Source organism: Oryzias latipes, chromosome 5 (genome assembly GCF_002234675.1).
Source record: "Oryzias latipes chromosome 5, ASM223467v1".
Classification (NCBI taxonomy): domain Eukaryota; kingdom Metazoa; phylum Chordata; class Actinopteri; order Beloniformes; family Adrianichthyidae; genus Oryzias; species Oryzias latipes.
In genome coordinates this window covers 29,857,130-29,874,128 of record NC_019863.2, presented here as the reverse complement: position 1 = coordinate 29,874,128, position 16,999 = coordinate 29,857,130, and the positions used below count along the sequence as shown (strand labels likewise).

The window sequence follows — 16,999 nt, the reverse complement described above, 5'->3', positions numbered from 1 at the left end:
TAGGTGTGAATGTGAATGTGTGCGTGATTGTGTAGTGTGTGCAACTTCCTGTATCCCTTACGAATAATTCACGATGCACTCTCCACATGAACGACAATGGTACAATCCATTTTCATGACATCCCTTGAGGTGGCCGTACGAGCCTCAAGGACCCGGACAACCCACAAACCTGCAGCACCCGTACAGCTCGAGCACCGGTGGGTGCATTTGACTAAGGCTTAAGTAACCGCAGCCAAATCCGTTCAACGGGAAGCTGCACTGCCAGAGCTACAGCACATTTCAAATGTTTTTGAGTTAGGTTTGTTTAAACCTTAATGTTTAACTTTATTTTTGTCATCATAATAAAGCAAATGTGACTTTTTGGCATAGAAACCTCTGCTTCAGAAGGTTTCATGTCCGTTTTCCACCAACTGCCCACCTTGTTTTTCATTTCATTTTTGGAAAGTCTGGGGTCCTAGACAAAGCAACCTCTGCCAAGCTTCCCACAAAGGGCCTCAACGTCTTACAAGCTCCTCTGGTCACTGTAGGAATCTCTGAATGAATTCAACAGAAAGCTGGTTTGGCCTTGCGGCTTACATTGTTCGTCAGATATGTAGGCTTGTCCTGCCAGTGGTTCTTGATGTACCACCACTGGATCTCCAGAGAGCAGGAGGGAGAACGTGCCCCACTGAAGGAGCACGCCATCTCCACATCCTCACCGCTGTTTGTTATGACGTCCTGTGGGACTTCTGTGAAGACCGCTGGAACAGAGGAAAGGATCAAGTGGATTAAGTGGAAAGAAAGGCTGTTAAACCTCAAAATTCAACAAACAAAAAATGTTAACACCGTCGTTTTTCTGTAATATTTTTTGATTTGATTTAATTTAAAATGGTTTATTTCAAGCAATCAAGTGAGAATAATCCACGAAAACAATCATCAGTTATATATTCATACCATGGCGTATACAACTTAGGATAATTAGACATGAATATGTGTAATTTGATACAGAAGTCCAGCTCTGTGGAGTCAGAAGATTCCCAAATAAAACATTAAATCAATCTAATTATACAATAAAGGTCTTCAAATAACTAAAAGCAAATAGACAGTTCTGCTATATTTTGAAATAAGGAGAAACTGAAGGTTTAAGAACTAAATGTTACATAGATACAGACACACAGTCACAGATTTTAATTAGAAAACCCAATTTCATTGAGTCGCTTTGTGCTGACAATGTTACTGCATTTCAGAGAAATTCTATTTATGGTATATAATATAGAATGAAACCAAAATGCATATAAAATATGTTTATCGACTGCATGTGAATGTACAGTTTAACACTTCCCAGTCCTCTCCACTGTCATCTCAGTCGTTTGCATTGATTTCCAAAAGCATATCCAGAAACCAAAATTGCGGGTAGAGGGCTGATCTGAATGCTAACGTCTGCCGGTGCAGTGGTTGGGATAAAAAAATCCTCCATCATCAGAAAAATGCCACAAGAGCACGTTCAAAACACCAAAAACACCTTTTCATCATTTAAAGCCCAAACATCTTAGCTGATTTCACTTAACATTAATTCCCAACAATTGAATATATCAATCTATTACACAACAGATTATATATTTGCCAAAAACAATATGCTTAAATATGATGCTCAGTCTCTATGTTTTCCAGAGTTACCTCATTTCCTCACTGTCTTGGTAAATTATATGTACTTGGTAATAAGAATTCTTTTAAACAGCAGCTGCTCCCTGTTTTCTAAACAGCTTCTTAATAGTACAGATTTGTTAATAAACCCGGTGATGATGTGAGACTTAAAAACAGTATTGGATCTTGTGTGCACACATTAATACCACACAAACATAATTTTCTAAACATCAAAAATCATACTAACCCGTCATTTTAGGATAATTATAATAGACACAAACTATGTGTTTATTAATATCTGTTGTCTTTCATTTATTCACCGACTGATGTTCTGTCATAAAATGAAACAAAAATATTGTAGCAACGCTACGAAGAACGAGGCAGAGATAGGAACTTTGCAGAACTGGCTTCTTTATTTTTCCTCGAACAGTGTGACATGCAGTGGGGTCATTCTCCTCGCTCCCCTCCTCACTTACGATGCAGGACAAAATAAACCATCAGAGTAAAATAACTAACCCCAAACGGAAGAACAGTCAGACAATAAAACACATAAATTAAACCCACACACCCACTCAGATCAGGCCAAAACCAGCAGAAGAAATTGCATCCCATAATCCTTTGCGCTACCAGATCTGACAGCAGACCAATGGGTGTGTGACCGTCACTACATAGCCCCCTTCTGAAGGGTCAGCCGTCCTCGGCGACCCTATCAAGCACAAAGTCATTTAGATAAGCGGGGCGCCGGCGTGAACGCACTGGTCGTGCACAGTCATTTAAGGATGTACTCGGCTCCGGCACGTCCAAGTCCACACTAGTAGATCCACCTGCCAATAGGCTGTGGAACAAGGGGCTGGTAGGGAGCCAGCCGGTCCCGATGAAGCACCACAGTTCGTCTCCTGTCCGGCACACGCACCCTGTAGACCACGTCTGACAGTCGGTGCAGCACCTCACCGGGTCCCCGCCAATGGCTGCTTAACTTGGGAGAAACTCCCTTTTTCCGCTCAGGGCAGTACACCCACACTCTGTCCCCAGGTGAGAACTCCTGGCCCCGACACCGGCTGTCATAGGCCCTCTTCTGCCGCACTCCAGCACCAGCTTGTGCTCTGCGGGTGAATTTGTGGATTTCGTGCAGGTGGTCCTTGAGTCTGCGACAGTAATCCATTTCTCCGGAAATGGAGCTCCCGCCCAAACATAATCGCAGCAGGCGTGCACTGGCTTGACTCCTGAACTGCACTGCGATACGACCAGAGGGCCAAAGGCAGAAAACGGTCCCAGTCCCGCTGGTGGCGACTGGTCAAGATCGCCAGTTGTGTGGCCAGGGTTCGGTTAAAGCGTTCCACCAGCCCGTAGCTTTGAGGATGGAGTGGGGTGGTTCTTGTCTTTTGTATCCCCAAACGACGGCAAACCTCGCTGAAAAGCTGAGACTCAAAGTTCCTGCCCTGGTCACTGTGGAGCTCAGCCGGTGCCCCGAAGCGGGTGAACATCTCCTCCACCAGTCTTTCAGCGGTGGTGGCCGCGCTCTGATCCGGCACAGCATATGCCTCAGGCCACTTTGTTAAATAATCCACAGCCACAATGACATAGCGGTTCCTTGCATCAGTCACTGGAAACGGGCCCAAGACATCCACCCCGACCCGTTCCATCGGAGCTCCTACCAGGTACTGCTGCAGCGGTGCTCGGGACTACCGGGATGGTCCTTTCCGTGTGGTGCAGTCATCACAGCAGTGGACGTGCAGCTCCACATCTCTGGCCAGTAAAAACGCCCCCGGAGACGACGCAGGGTCTTGGCGTTCCCAAAGTACCAGCGGTGAAGAACGAAGAACGAGGCAGAGATAGGAACTTTGCAGAACTGGCTTCATTATTTTTCCTCGAACAGTGTGACATGCAGTGGGGTCATTCTCCTCGCTCCCCTCCTCACTTACGATGCAGGACAAAATAAACCATCAGAGTAAAATAACTAACCCCAAACGGAAGAACAGTCAGACAATAAAACACATAGATTAAACCCACACACCCACTCAGATAAGGCCAAAACCAGCAGAAGAAATTGCATCCCATAATCCTTTGCGCTACCAGATCTGACAGCAGACCAATGGGTGTGTGACCGTCACTACAATATTCTTGTGCTTTACAAAGGTTGGTATTTTTCTAAATACATTTTATGATGAGTAAATTATCTTTATAATGACTTTACTGGTAATAAATCATATCTGACGTGTGAACGGATTTTAAATGTTTACCAACAGTTGGTGTAAAAAAAAATTACAATTATATTTAGTGCTCCTTGTTTTCCCGCAAAATCATTAAAGCAGTTTATTGTTTCGCAATTAAGATGTAACTAAATGTAAATTTCCTTCAAAACTTTAATGTAGATTTGCTTTCTTTTCTCTCTTTTTTCAATGAAATGTTATTTTTATTTAAAAAATAATCAAAAGCATTATTTTTGAATAAAAATTGAGATAATGCCTATTCTTCTACATTTTTTGCATAGCTCGAAAAAACGAACATGTTAAATTATTGAATTACATCTGTTGTCCTAAGGCGGGTAAAACAACAGAAAAACGTACAGACATAAGGCACATTGAGGAATATATGGAGCCTTTGAAGCAGACTACAGGACGGAGTAGACCGGGGGTGACCACACTTTTTGGCACGCAAGTTACTTTTGAGACGATAACCTCCAACAGATCCACTTGTGTTTTATTTTTATTTATTTTTTAACTTGTCCTGTCCAACAGCTGAGCAGACAGATAGGAGCTGAAGGCCTTTTGTGTTGGACGTATTTTACTGTTTTTTTTGTTTGTTTTTTTCTGACACAAAAGGCATGTATCTGTATAAATCCCTTTTATAATTTAGGTTAAACTTCATTTATATTGATTTCAGTTGTATCCTTTATTTTGTTGGACCGGACGGAAAAGATAAAGAGGTAAGAAGGGAGGGATATTGGAGACAATGGGTCAGAACAAAGAAGAAAGGGGGAGATCTGGAGGATGATTACAGAGGTGGTGTTGGTGGTGGTGGGGGGTCAATTATTAAGCAACAAGATGCTGGAGGATTAGCATCATTACTGTCTGGTTAGTCAAAAGGGGCGGGGCCTGTCCACACATATTCAAGTGTTACAAACATATCTGTTGGTTCCAAAAATCTTCATGTACAGTCGTGTCAACATGTACTCAACACAGATCCACCTATCTAAACACCTATTTATATATATATGTATATATAGGACAAGAGGAAGTCTTGTAAAATTTGTGCATGCAGGGGACCAATCGGGTAGAGATGATCACAAAACCTGAATGTTTACATTAAAAAACAAACAAAAATAATAAAACATGAACAAGACAAAACCAATTCCCAATAAGTTTAATTTTATAGGACATATAAAGTTCTTTAAAAGGAAAAAAATTGTAAAACTTAAATGTTTGTATTCAAATTGTTTCCAATTTTAGTCTTATTGAGTCTGTAGGCCAACGCGTAGAACCCTTAAGGTTTGCAGTACAGATTAAATGTAGACAAATGCAACCAGGGACAATTTCAAATAAGTAATAGAGTAAAATGGGTGAGGGGAGGGATGGGTGAGTGCACTTGGAAAGAGGCAATGCTATTATTATTATTGTTGTTACTGCTGTTTTAAAGTACAAATTGCATAAGAACATTTTCTCTTCTTTTCATATTGTTAAAAGCCTAAAAGGGTTAGTGCACATTGTCCTTCTTTTGTCAACTGGCATAAACAATGAGTTAATAAATAAATAAAATGTGTTTATAGTGAATTTGAAAAACTGTAAACAAAGGAAAATCTCATTTAGTTATTTCTAAACATTTTATTTTACCATCAGTTATGCTGTTGCAAGGATCGTTTAAAATTATCGGTATTTAAGAACTTTGTTATGTCACACTATTGCATCTTAATTAAAAATAGAAAAGTTACTCAGCAACTCTGGAAAGTATATCCAGTTTGCATCTTTCAACAAGATTCAGCTGATGCTAAAAAGAAATAAAAAGGTGAAAAGCTGGAGTTTGGAGTCATTGAAGAGATTGGCTTCTGCACATGGTGCCCTTGGTGCACTGCTCTTGCAGTCCCATTTGTCAGAGAGTGACATCATGTACAGTTTAAGCCTTTCAGGGGCCAAGGAGGGTAGAGAAAGAAGGAGGAGAGGAAAAGAGAAGGAAGACAGATGAGAGCAAAGGTGAGTCGAGGTGAAAAGTCTGGAGGATTGATAGATAGCAACTAAGGAAAATAAAAGAGGAACAGCAATGGTTCTGCACACGCATACAAAAGCCTTTGGCAGCAGCCTTTCATAGACAAAGTGCACGTGAAAAGTGGGAGAAACTCCACTGGGAGAAGGCTGACAACCTTCAAAGTAAATGTGGGAAATCAAAAGAATCCATAAAAAAATTCACTAATCTAGAACAGCATTAGTAATTCTAACCAGAAGCTGTCCATTGCATGTCCAGGGTTCAAGTCATGGGGACAACAGTGAGGACACCTAGCCCTCCCTCTGCCCTGCCATTTTCCATATCCTGTAGGAGGATGAGGAGGTGTTCCCAGGCCACAAAGAAACTATCTATCAAGGGAGCTCAAGTTTGTTGTGGGGGGTCCTCCCTGGTAGAAATTCCTGAGACTGTCATTCAAGGAGGAATTCTTGCCAGACATCCAAACCACCTCAATGTGGTTGAGTTTCAGCTCTGATGTGTTTATTTTGCAGCTTTTCTTTGATGGAAGCCCCATGAGTAGAACCAGGGCTTGCATAGTATTGATCGCTCAATGAGAGCCTTGTCTTCCAGCACTGCTCTCTCTTTTCCTCCTCGGGCAGGTGAACAGCTTACGTTACTACAGACACCCTGTAGATTCATCAACCATTTTTATGCAAAGAGGAATGTTTTCAGTCTAACTTTGAATGTAGAAACTGAGTTGGCCTCTCTTACATGAGCTGGGAATTTATTCCATAAAACAGGGGCTTGGTGGCTAAACGCTCTACCTCCAACTGTACTTTTACTAATTCTAGGAACCACAAGCAGTCCTGAGTTTTGCGAGTGAAGTGTTCTGATTGGATGGTAAGGGACTATGAGGTCCTTAATATAGGACGGGGCCATTCCATGTAAGGCCTTATAGGTTAACAGGAGGATCTTGAACTTGATTCTAGAATCAACTGGGAGCCAATGGAACACAGGAGTGATGTGATCTCTTCTGCTAGTTCCTGCTAACAATCTAGCAGCTGCGTTCTGAAAAAGCTGGAGACTACTTAAGGAACTCTTAGGACACGCTGCTAACAAGGAGTTACAGTAATCCAGCCTAGACGTAACAAACGCATGGATGAGTTTTTCAGCATCAATCTTAGAAAGTATATTTCTGATCTTAGCAATATTCCGCAGGTGAAAAAAGGCAGTTCTACACGCCTGAGATATGTGAGCCTTAAATGATAAATCCTGGTCAAATAAAACCCCAAGGTTTCTAACTGTGGAATTGGGGGCTATACTTATGCCATCCAGGGAGACTATCTGATCAGACAGAGCATCTCTGAGGTTTTTAGGACCTAGTATAATGACCTCAGTTTTTTAATTGTCATCCAGGTCTTGATGTCTCTGATGCAGGCATTCAATTTCTCTATATCGTCATTCTGGTCAGGTTTCATGGATAAATACAACTGCGTATTATCGGCATAACAATGAAAATTAAAGCTACAAGTAGCATTTAGCGGGCCCGAGCACGTGCCACCGCCTGGCACGAGCGACCGCCCCGTGAGCAACGCCCTGCTCGAGCCATTCTCATTGTTTTTTCTTGTCCATTCTGGAGCTCCAAGCTAATGTTAATATGACAGCAGCCTGTGTGTGTGTGGGGGGGGGGGGGGGGGTAGACTGCAATCTGTTGCCTTAAAGGACAAAGACTTATGCATATAGCATGAAAAAAATTCTTAAATCTAAGCCTCGTTTAGACCTGCTCATTTTCTCATCAAGTAGAAGAAGGTTTTATCAGATTAAGAAACAAGCAATGATAATTCCTATCACTGTCCCTAAGGATGAGAACAATAGAACTCATTCAATTTCCACTACAATGTCTAGATGAGTGTCAGCTATGTCTGATAACTTGGCGAATTAGCTGGACCGGGATCTTGCAAAGTGCAGGTGGTTAACGTCCAGTGTGATGAGTCTGTGGACGGCAACAGTACAGCATAGCTTTTGGTTTCCAGAAGAGAAGAACTCCTGACACATCTGCCCTAACAGACAACTACAAGAGGAGTTGAAATGTATAACATGGTGAAGGAGTTTTTGTGCAGAAAAAGGTACCATTAGTAAAGCTGGTAGCAGTGACTGCAGATGGGACTCCTGCTATGATCAATAGACAAACAGGTTTCATCACTCACTGTAAAGCTGACCCAGACTTTCCAAAATGTCTGCATTACTGCTGCGTCATTCACCAGTAGGCCTTATGTGCAGAAGTGATTGGCTCTGGACACATAATGAATCCTATTGTGAAAATCATAAAAAACCTCAGCTGCAAATCAAAACAGAACAGGATTTTTAAGGTGCTATTGGTGGAGATATCTGCTGAATATGGTGAATATGAATATGGTGAATCTGAACTTGTATTCTTGACTGACATTACTGGAAAACTAAACCACTTGATCTGCGAGCTGCAAGACATTGGCAAAACTATATTTTTTTATTGACCAGCCTGCCTGAGCCAGTGTTTTTCTTGTGGGGATCTTTTCTGCCAGGGCTTGCCAGCTTGGTCAGTGGATGTTGCTGCAGTTGTCTCCCTTGCTGGGACAGCTGGAGTTAAACATAGCAGCCTCACGGCTGTGAAGTGGACCCCGTTGCTTTCCCAGTCTGGATGGGCACTGTGGTGATGTTCCAATGTTCAGGCTGGCTCCTGGTATGAAGAGATTCCCAATTACCATTTCCTAACCGCAGAGCCAAGGATGTGTTTACATGTTTAGGTCAAAAATGTGATGAACAGCTTCATGTTGTCTATTGATGTAAGTTTAAACCTAAACATGCCACCCTGTTACTAATCCAGTTGATGTGGTTCTCCACCTGTGTCTAGGTGATAGAAAAGCATTTTTTTATATTTAGAGCTCCAAGCAAACAAACAGTTGTCTATATAAAAGAGCTTTTACAATTGTGCACTTTTAGCAGGTCTCTGAATACATGTGACCAATGTATAATGGATTTTCACAGACTTTGTTTAAAACTGAAGGTGATAGAGACTTTGGAGAAGTGGCTACATTATTCTGGACTTCTTTGTTTCATCCACAGAAGAGTAAAATATGTGATTGATTTTGAAAAGCAGCTGAAAAATGTATCTTTTTAAAATTGCAATTTCTAATTTGGGTTTTACATTTTGTGTTCCATTTTTTGTGATTTTATTAGAAAGATTTGTTATTTATTTGGTGTTTAAAGGTGGTACATATTGTATATACACAATCGTCTTAGAGACATTTGCTATATCTTGTGTTTGTTGTCATTGTAGTTTAATTTTATTGGATGTATTGAAAGGAAATGAAAAGAAGTTGCAGCATTGATGAAAAAAAGCATAAAAGAGACATTTACTGTCTGATGTTACATCTGTAGGAGTGTACTGAGGCTGGGTTTTGTTTTGGAGCACATTCATATGTTTTGTTTGTAAAAAAAAAAAAAGATAAAATATAAAGTTAATTGTATTTTGGATGAATAAAAAAGCAATGATTAGTGCTAAGGATGTATAAAAGACAAACAAAACAAAGGAAATTGCTGTATTTTAGTGTTGAACTAGGCTTTCTAACTGTTCTACTTTCTGTCTGCCACTCCTGGCTAATTTACATGTGAGCACACAGCCGGGGGGTGGGGGAGGGGGGGCTAACTCCACTCCTGCAGCAGGGGAGACTGATGAAAAGCTTGAGGATGTAAGATTGAATAAATAAAATCCTAGAGTTGACCAGTTCATTTTATAAATGTAAATATTTTTTATTTTGGTGCTGATAAACTAAACAGAAGTTATGATAAAAATATTTGCTTGAGTCAAAATGTCCAAAAATTTGCTTTTAGCACAATAGGGTGATTAAGGTGGTTAAATGTTTCTCCTACGTATAGTGCTGCTTTTCAAACGTGGAGCTTTGTAGGACGCATCTAATTCTGAAATCTCAGCTTCCTGAGACAAACGGCTGATTTCCTATAAAGCTTGATTATATGACTGCAACGGAATCGACCACTTCCTGTTTGGCAGTGCCTTACGCAGGCACCGTCAGATGTAGAGCCATGAAACTTGAGATGATGAGAGAAGAGCCTTCTGAGTATCTCCAGTTTTAATTTCATGCACATCGGAAAAAGCACATAGAAAATACAGGGCAGAATGTGCCCCATGCAATAACTAGGTGGCGCTATAGAGCTCGTCCAAAGTTGTCATATCCATGGGTTCAGAATGGAAGCTTCATCATATCCATTGAAATTCAGTGAGATTGGACAAGGAATGTGCACATGAGAGCAACATTTGTGTGCATGGCGAGACGCCCAACTTTGCCGCTCTGTCAAGACCACACCCCTGCGTTGAAAGATATGTTTTTTATCAGAGTAAACTTCAATGGTTTTTCAACAGGTGGACGTCATTTTGAGGTGTGTCGGCTCATCCTACTTGGAGCAGTGATGCTCCAAGTAAAACATGTCATTTCCTGTTGCCAACAGGTGGCGCTACACCTGTTTCGGATTTTTCGACTGCAGATGTGTTCAAAGTCAGACTACAATCATGCACAACAAATTTGGATCAGATTAGATTATTTATGGCTGAGTAATGGCCATTTTTCTTTTCATGGCGTGATTTCGAAACGACCTCAAATTTTGACGCGCCGCCACGGTCACAAACAACCGTAAAAACTTAAAAGCTTCGCAATTTAATATTGGACATGTGTTTAGTTTACAAAACCAAAGTTTGGAGTCATTGTTCAAAAATCTCTAGGAGGAGTTCGTTCTAGAACGAGGCCTGCAAATGACCAAAATACAGCAAAAATGACATATTGACATCAATATAGCAGACTTCCTGTGCAACTGACAGCTTGGTACCAAGAGACTTTTTTGTAGGTCTCCATCTGATGAACATGTCCTGTAAAAATCAAGCTTGTATTTTAAAGAACATGGCAGGGCTCTCAAAAACAAACATGGTAGGTGGCGCTATTGAGCCGTTTTTGTTCACCCATGCAAGTGCTGTATATCTAAGTTGGAGATATTTATGAGGCATCTCATTCTGAAATTTCAGCCTCGTGATACAAACGGCTGATTTTTTATGAATTTTTAATTATCTGACTGCAACGCAATCAACCACTTCCTGTTTGGTGGTGGCTTGCGCAGGCACCGTCAGGTGTACACCCATGAAACTTTAGACGATGAGAGAAGACCCTTATGAGTATCTCCTGCTGTAATTTTATGAATGTCGGACAAAGCACAGAGAAAAGATAGGTCAGAATGTGACATAAAATATATTTGTCAATATCTAGGTGGCGCTATGGAGTTCGTCCAAGATTGTCATATCCATTGGTTTCGAATGGAAGCCTCATCACCTCTATTGAATTTCAGTGAGATTGGACAAGGAATGTGCACGTGAGAGCAACATTTGTGTGCATGGCGAGACGCCCAACTTTGCCGCTCTGTCACGACCACACCCCTGCATTGAAAGTTATGGCTTTTTATCAGAGTAAACTTCAATGGCTTTTCAACAGGTGGACATCATTTTGAGGTGTGTCGGCTCATCCTACTCGGAGCAGTGATGCTCCAAGTAAAACATGTCATTTCCTTTTGCCAGCAGGTGGCGCTACACCTGTTCTGGATTTTTCCACTTCTGATGTGGTCAAAGTCAGACTACAATCATGCATATCAATTTTGGATCAGATTGGATTTTGCATGGCTGAGTAATGGCCATTTTTCTTTTCATGGCGTGTTTTCAAAATGACCTCCATTTTCGACGCGCCGCCACGGTCACAAACATCCGTAAAAACTTAAAAGCTTCGCAATTTAACATCGGACATGTGTTTAGTTTACACAACCAAAGTTTGGAGTCATTACTCCAAAATCTCTAGGAGTTCGTTCTAGAGCGAGGCCTGCAAATGTCCAAAATGAAGCAAAAATGACATATTGACCTCAATATATCAGACTTCCTGTGCGAGTGACAGGTGGGTCCTTTCAGACTTTTTTGTAAGTCTCCATCTGAAGAACATGCCCTGTAAAAATCAAGCTTGTACGTTAAAGCGTATGCGGGGCGTCGGGACAAAAGTCACTGTAGGTGGCGCTATCGAGCCGTTTTTGTGCGCCCATGCCAATCTCCTATAAAATACGAAATTTTTCGCGACTCCTGATGTGTGTGCCAAATTTGGTGAGTTTTGGGGTATGTTAAAGGCCTCAAAAAGGCGACTCTTCCGGTAGAATAATAATAATAATAATAATTAAAGCTACAAGTAGCATTTAGCGGGCCCGAGCACATGCGACCGCCTGGCACGAGCGACCGCCCCGTGAGCAACGCCCTGCTCGAGCCATTGTCGTCGTTCTTTCTTGTCCATTCTGGAGCTTCAAGCTAATGTCAATAGGAAAGCAGCCTGTGGGGCGTGGGGGGGGGGGGGGGGGGGGGTACTGTAATCTGTTGCCTTAAGGGACAAAGACTTTTGCATATAGCATGAACGAGTGAGTGAATGAGCAACGCCCTGCTCGAGCCGTTTTGTGTCGTTCTTCCTTCTGCATTCTGGACCTGCAAGCCACATTTAACATGACAGCAGCCTGTCGGCGAAAGGTGGGGGTGGGGGGGGTGGGGGGGCTGTAATCTATTTCCTTTAAGGACTGATATTTTTGCATATATTGTGAAAAAAAAATTCAAACAAAGCTTTGTTTAGTCCTGCTCATTTTCTCATCCAGAAGGCCTTTTCAGATTAAAAAGTTGTCAATCAAGCAATGATGATAATCATTAACACTGTACCTAAAGATGTGAAAAATAGAAGTGATCTAATTTCCACTACAATGTCTAGACATGTGTCAGCGATGTTTGATAACTTGGCCGATCAGGTGGACCGGGATCTTGCAAAGCGCATGTTGTTTTGCATCCAGTTTGAAGAATCTCTAGACAGCAGCAGTGCAGCGCAGGTGTGTGTTTGTTTGTTTTTTTTGTTTTTCTTTACATCAAGAGAAGAACTCTTGACAGAACTGCCCTTACAAACAAATATAGGAGGAGTTGAAATGTATTACACGGTAAAGAAGTTTTTGTGCAGAAAAAGGTACCATTAGAAAAGCTGGTAGCAGTGACTGCAGACGGGGCTCCTGCTATGATCAATAGACAAACAGGTTTCATCACTCACTGTAAAGCTGACCCAGACTTTCCAAAATGTCTGCATTACTGCTGCTTCATTCACCAGTAGGCCTTAAGTGTAAAAGTGATTGGCTCTGGACACTAAGTTGGAGATATGTAGGAGGCATCTCATTCTGAAATCTCAGCCTCGTGATACAAACGGCTGATTTTTTATGAATTTTTAATTATCTGACTACAACGCAATCAACCACTTCCTGTTTGGCGGTGGCTTGCGCAGGCACCGTCAGGTGTATAGCCATGAAACTCTAAACGATGAGAGAAGACCCTTCTGAGTATCTCCTGTTGTAATTTTATGAACATCGGACAAAGCACAGAGAAAAAACAGGGCATAATGTGCCCCATGCAATAACTAGGTGGCGCTATAGAGCTCGTCCAAAGTTGTCATATCCATGGGTTCAGAATGGAAGCTTCATCATGTCCATTGAATTTCAGTGAGATTGGACAAGGAATGTGCACGTGAGAGCAACATTTATGCATGGCGAGACGCCCAACTCTTTGACTTGGTGTATAGTGCAATTAAGAATAAGTTAAAAATTAAGTTAACAACAACAACACACTATATACAGTAGAGTAAGGTGAAGTAAAGTGGGAGCACAGGTGGGCTGGGATGGTGGGGCCTGTAAGTGTCACAGACAGTCCTTTGGTGGGCGGGGGGAGGGTCAGCTGGGGGAGTTGGGGTACTGTTCAGCAGGCTGACTGCAGTGGGGAAGAAGCTGTTCTTGTGGCGCGAGGTCCTGGTCCTGATGGACCGGAGCCTCTTGCCAGAAGGGAGGGGCCGAAAGAGATTATGTCCTGGATGAGATGGGTCCGCTACAATCCTGGCTGCCTGCCTCCAGCTCCTGGAGAGACGGGAGCAGAGGTGAAAGTAAGCCGGAACGGTCCGGAGCGGCGTTCCGTTAAAAGATTTCGAGACGGAACGCCGTTCTAGTTGGGAGGAGATCCGCTGTGTTCCTGTTTTCACTTCATAACACATGACAGAAGCATTTTTTTATTTGGCGTATCGACCGATAAAATGCTCTGGATCCCTTTCCCGGTCTGCCTCGTAGCTTTCGCTCTCGCTTCCGTAAACAAGCCTAATGCGCATGCGTGGAAACGTGGTACGTTTGATTTTTTGTTGGGGGACATTCAATTCGATCAGCCAACTGAGCATTAATGTTTATGCCACACGGAGGAGCAACGGGACGCGAAAAACAATAAATGAATCAAACTTCACGTCACTGTGATTGGTCAGTTTAAATTCAACATAAATTTAGTTCACGATAGACAAAGGAAATCTTGATATGGAAAAATAACGCAGCACGTTATTTAAAAGAAAAAGCAAAAAAAGAAGAGCATGCAGAGAAAAATAAATCAGATATTTAAGAGGAAATTCCAAAGTGAGGATGAAGATGTGCAGACGAACACTTCTGAAGGAGAGGATGAAAAAGTGAAAAGTCGAAATGCAAATTGCATTGAAGAACCCACTGAGACACCAGGGCCATCAAGCTCAGGTGACCCTTTTGTATTGCCAGAGTATCCTTCAATCTGGACAAAAGAACAGTATGAACAGTGTAAAGAGAAAAATGAATGGATATTTGCCAAAAACGGAATGCTTGGCTGCCAAAAATGCCACACTGTAAAAGATCTCGGTGTTGCGTCATCTCGGGGGGTAAATATTGCACCTAACTGGGTAGCAGGAAAGATATGCCCATCTGGACACACAAGAGATGTTCAGCTGTCGTCATTGAGAAAAAAAATACATGAGCACAAAAACTCAGCAGCTCACAAAGAAGTTGTGAAAATTTTAGAGACAGCGAAAAAAGACACTCTTGTAAACATGAATACCAAGAGTCAAGATTTTGCCTTTGAGACAACTGCCAGGGTCTTCAGGACAGCCTATTACGTGGCCAAGTACAATAAACCATTCACTGACTTTGAAAGTTTGATTGATCTACAGGAGACCAACTCAATCAACATGGGGAGAGTTTTACACAGCAAAACTGTGTGTGTTGATATTGTGGATCACGTGGCTTCACAAATGAAGAAAGAAATTATGACAAAAATTATACAAAATAGGAGCAAGATAACAGTATTGGCTGATGAATCAACTAATGTTGGTAACAAATCAACGCTCATTGTTTTTTTGAAAGCAAGTGTAGATGGAGCTATGGAACCTATTGCTTTTCCCTTGGACCTTGTGGACCTGGACAGCCTATGTGCTGCCCACATCAAAGAAAAACTCATAAACTGCCTGTTAAAAAATGGTTTTACCATGCAGTTGCTGCAAGAACTACTGATAGGATTTTGCAGTGATGGGGCCAGCGTGACGTTAGGGGTGAAGTCAGGAGTTGGAAAGTTGCTGAAAGACGACTTTCCATCTATTGTTCTCTGGCACTGTTTGAATCACAGACTGGAGCTTGCTGTAGACCAGGCACTTGATAAAACAGGGGGGACAAAAGATTTCCAGGCCTTCCTTGACTCCCTTTATTCACTTTACAGCCAATCACCCAAGAACACGAGAGAGCTCAGTGAGTGTGCGCACAATCTGCACATCACCCTTAAAAGGATTGGTAGAGTATTCAGCGTTCGCTGGGTGGCTTCATCCTGGAGGGCAGTCAATGCAGTGTGGCAGTCATATTCAGCCTTGGCACAACATTTCCAGAAAGCATCAGAGGACAACAGCAGAGACAGCAGAGAGAGAGCCAAGTTCAGTGGTCTGCTATCTAAGTTGTGCACTGTTCATTTTCTCAAAAGTCTGGCACTGATGGTGGATGTTCTCACTGAACTAAAAAACTTGTCTGAAATTCTCCAGAACAGAAAAACTACTATTCCAAAGGCCCATGAGCTCATGACCAACTACCTGAAGTGCATTGAGAGCCTGAAAACATACCCAGGAAAACACACTGTTGAAGCAGAGCAGGCCGAGCAGAAGATGGAATTTAATGGACATCAGTTAAAGGTGGGCAGGTCTCCCACCATTGACTCTGCTCTCTTCATAACTGCAGTGGTGGAGAGCATGAAGGAAAGACTGTTTACAACAACAGCCAACAAAGCACAAAGTAGCGTGACAGCTGACCGCAAGGAGGCTTACAACAGCCTTATCAATCAGATGGCAGTCCTTCACCCAGAAAACTGGGATCAAGACAATCCTCGATTTGGAGAAGAGGAAGTCAGAACTTTGTGTGAACGTCTCAACATCAATGAGCAAGAGGCCCATCTTGGGTACGTTGAGTTCAAGGCTAGTGGAGGGAGAAGCATTCCTCCTCCATTAAAAAAATTACTTCTGGCAGTAGACACACTCTCAGCCAGTAATGCAGATTGTGAAAGAGGGTTTAGTACCATGAATAACATAATGACTGACCTCAGAGGCACCATGACGACAAAAAATGTCTCAAACCTCCTGTTCATCAGCTCATTTGGACCTCCCTTTATGAAGTGGGATCCAATGCCATACGTCAAAACCTGGCTAGGAAAAGGCAGGAGACCAGCGCACACAACAAGTGGCATGGCCCGCAGATCCCCTAAAACTGATGAGGAATATTACCAGCCTCTTTGGGACATTATGACTTAGTTCAGCTAATTAAGGATGACTCAAGTTCTGATCAATTCGGATGTTCACATTTTTCATGTTCTGAAAAATTCACAATGTTCAATTAAAGATTGTTTTCACAAAAACACCTTGTCTACACACGTTATTTATGTATAAAATTTGATATCAAGTGCATTTATTTCCTTTAACTGCTTTAAAAAATATATATTTGGAAATAATTTGTCATAGTACCGGCAAAAGAAAAATTCTACTTTCACCCCTGGACGGGAGGTGGCAGCCGATCACCTTCTCTCCTGAGTGGATGACGCGTTGCAGCTTGGCCTTGTCTCTGGCCGTGGCCGCAGCGAACCAGACTGTGATGGAGGACGTGAGGGTGGATTCGATGATGGCATCGTAGAAGTCTACCAGCATCTTTTCAGGGAGGTGAAACTTCTTCAGCTGCCTCAGGAAGTACATCCTATGCTGGACCTTCTTAGTGATGGAGCTGATGTTCTGCTCCCACTTGAGGTCCTGGTGATGATGGTTCCCAG

General features: G+C 42.2%; 2 protein-coding genes across 2 annotated transcripts in view; one reads left to right on the top strand and one right to left on the bottom strand.

The window, feature by feature from the left end:
* LOC105354150 (V-set and transmembrane domain-containing protein 2-like protein) overlaps positions 1-16,999 on the bottom strand; it is a 55,760-nt gene that overhangs the window by 6,309 nt on the left and 32,452 nt on the right. The window contains exon 2 of the mRNA XM_023955256.1: positions 577-740. Within this exon, the coding sequence (XP_023811024.1) occupies positions 577-740 (164 nt within the window). The remainder of the gene's footprint in view (positions 1-576; positions 741-16,999) is intronic.
* Positions 13,724-16,754, top strand: LOC111947469 (E3 SUMO-protein ligase KIAA1586-like). Its single transcript, XM_023955255.1, has 2 exons — positions 13,724-15,625; positions 15,732-16,754. Exons 1-2 carry the CDS (start codon positions 14,274-14,276, stop codon positions 15,769-15,771), a joined length of 1,392 nt encoding a protein of 463 aa, XP_023811023.1. The 5' UTR covers positions 13,724-14,273; the 3' UTR covers positions 15,772-16,754.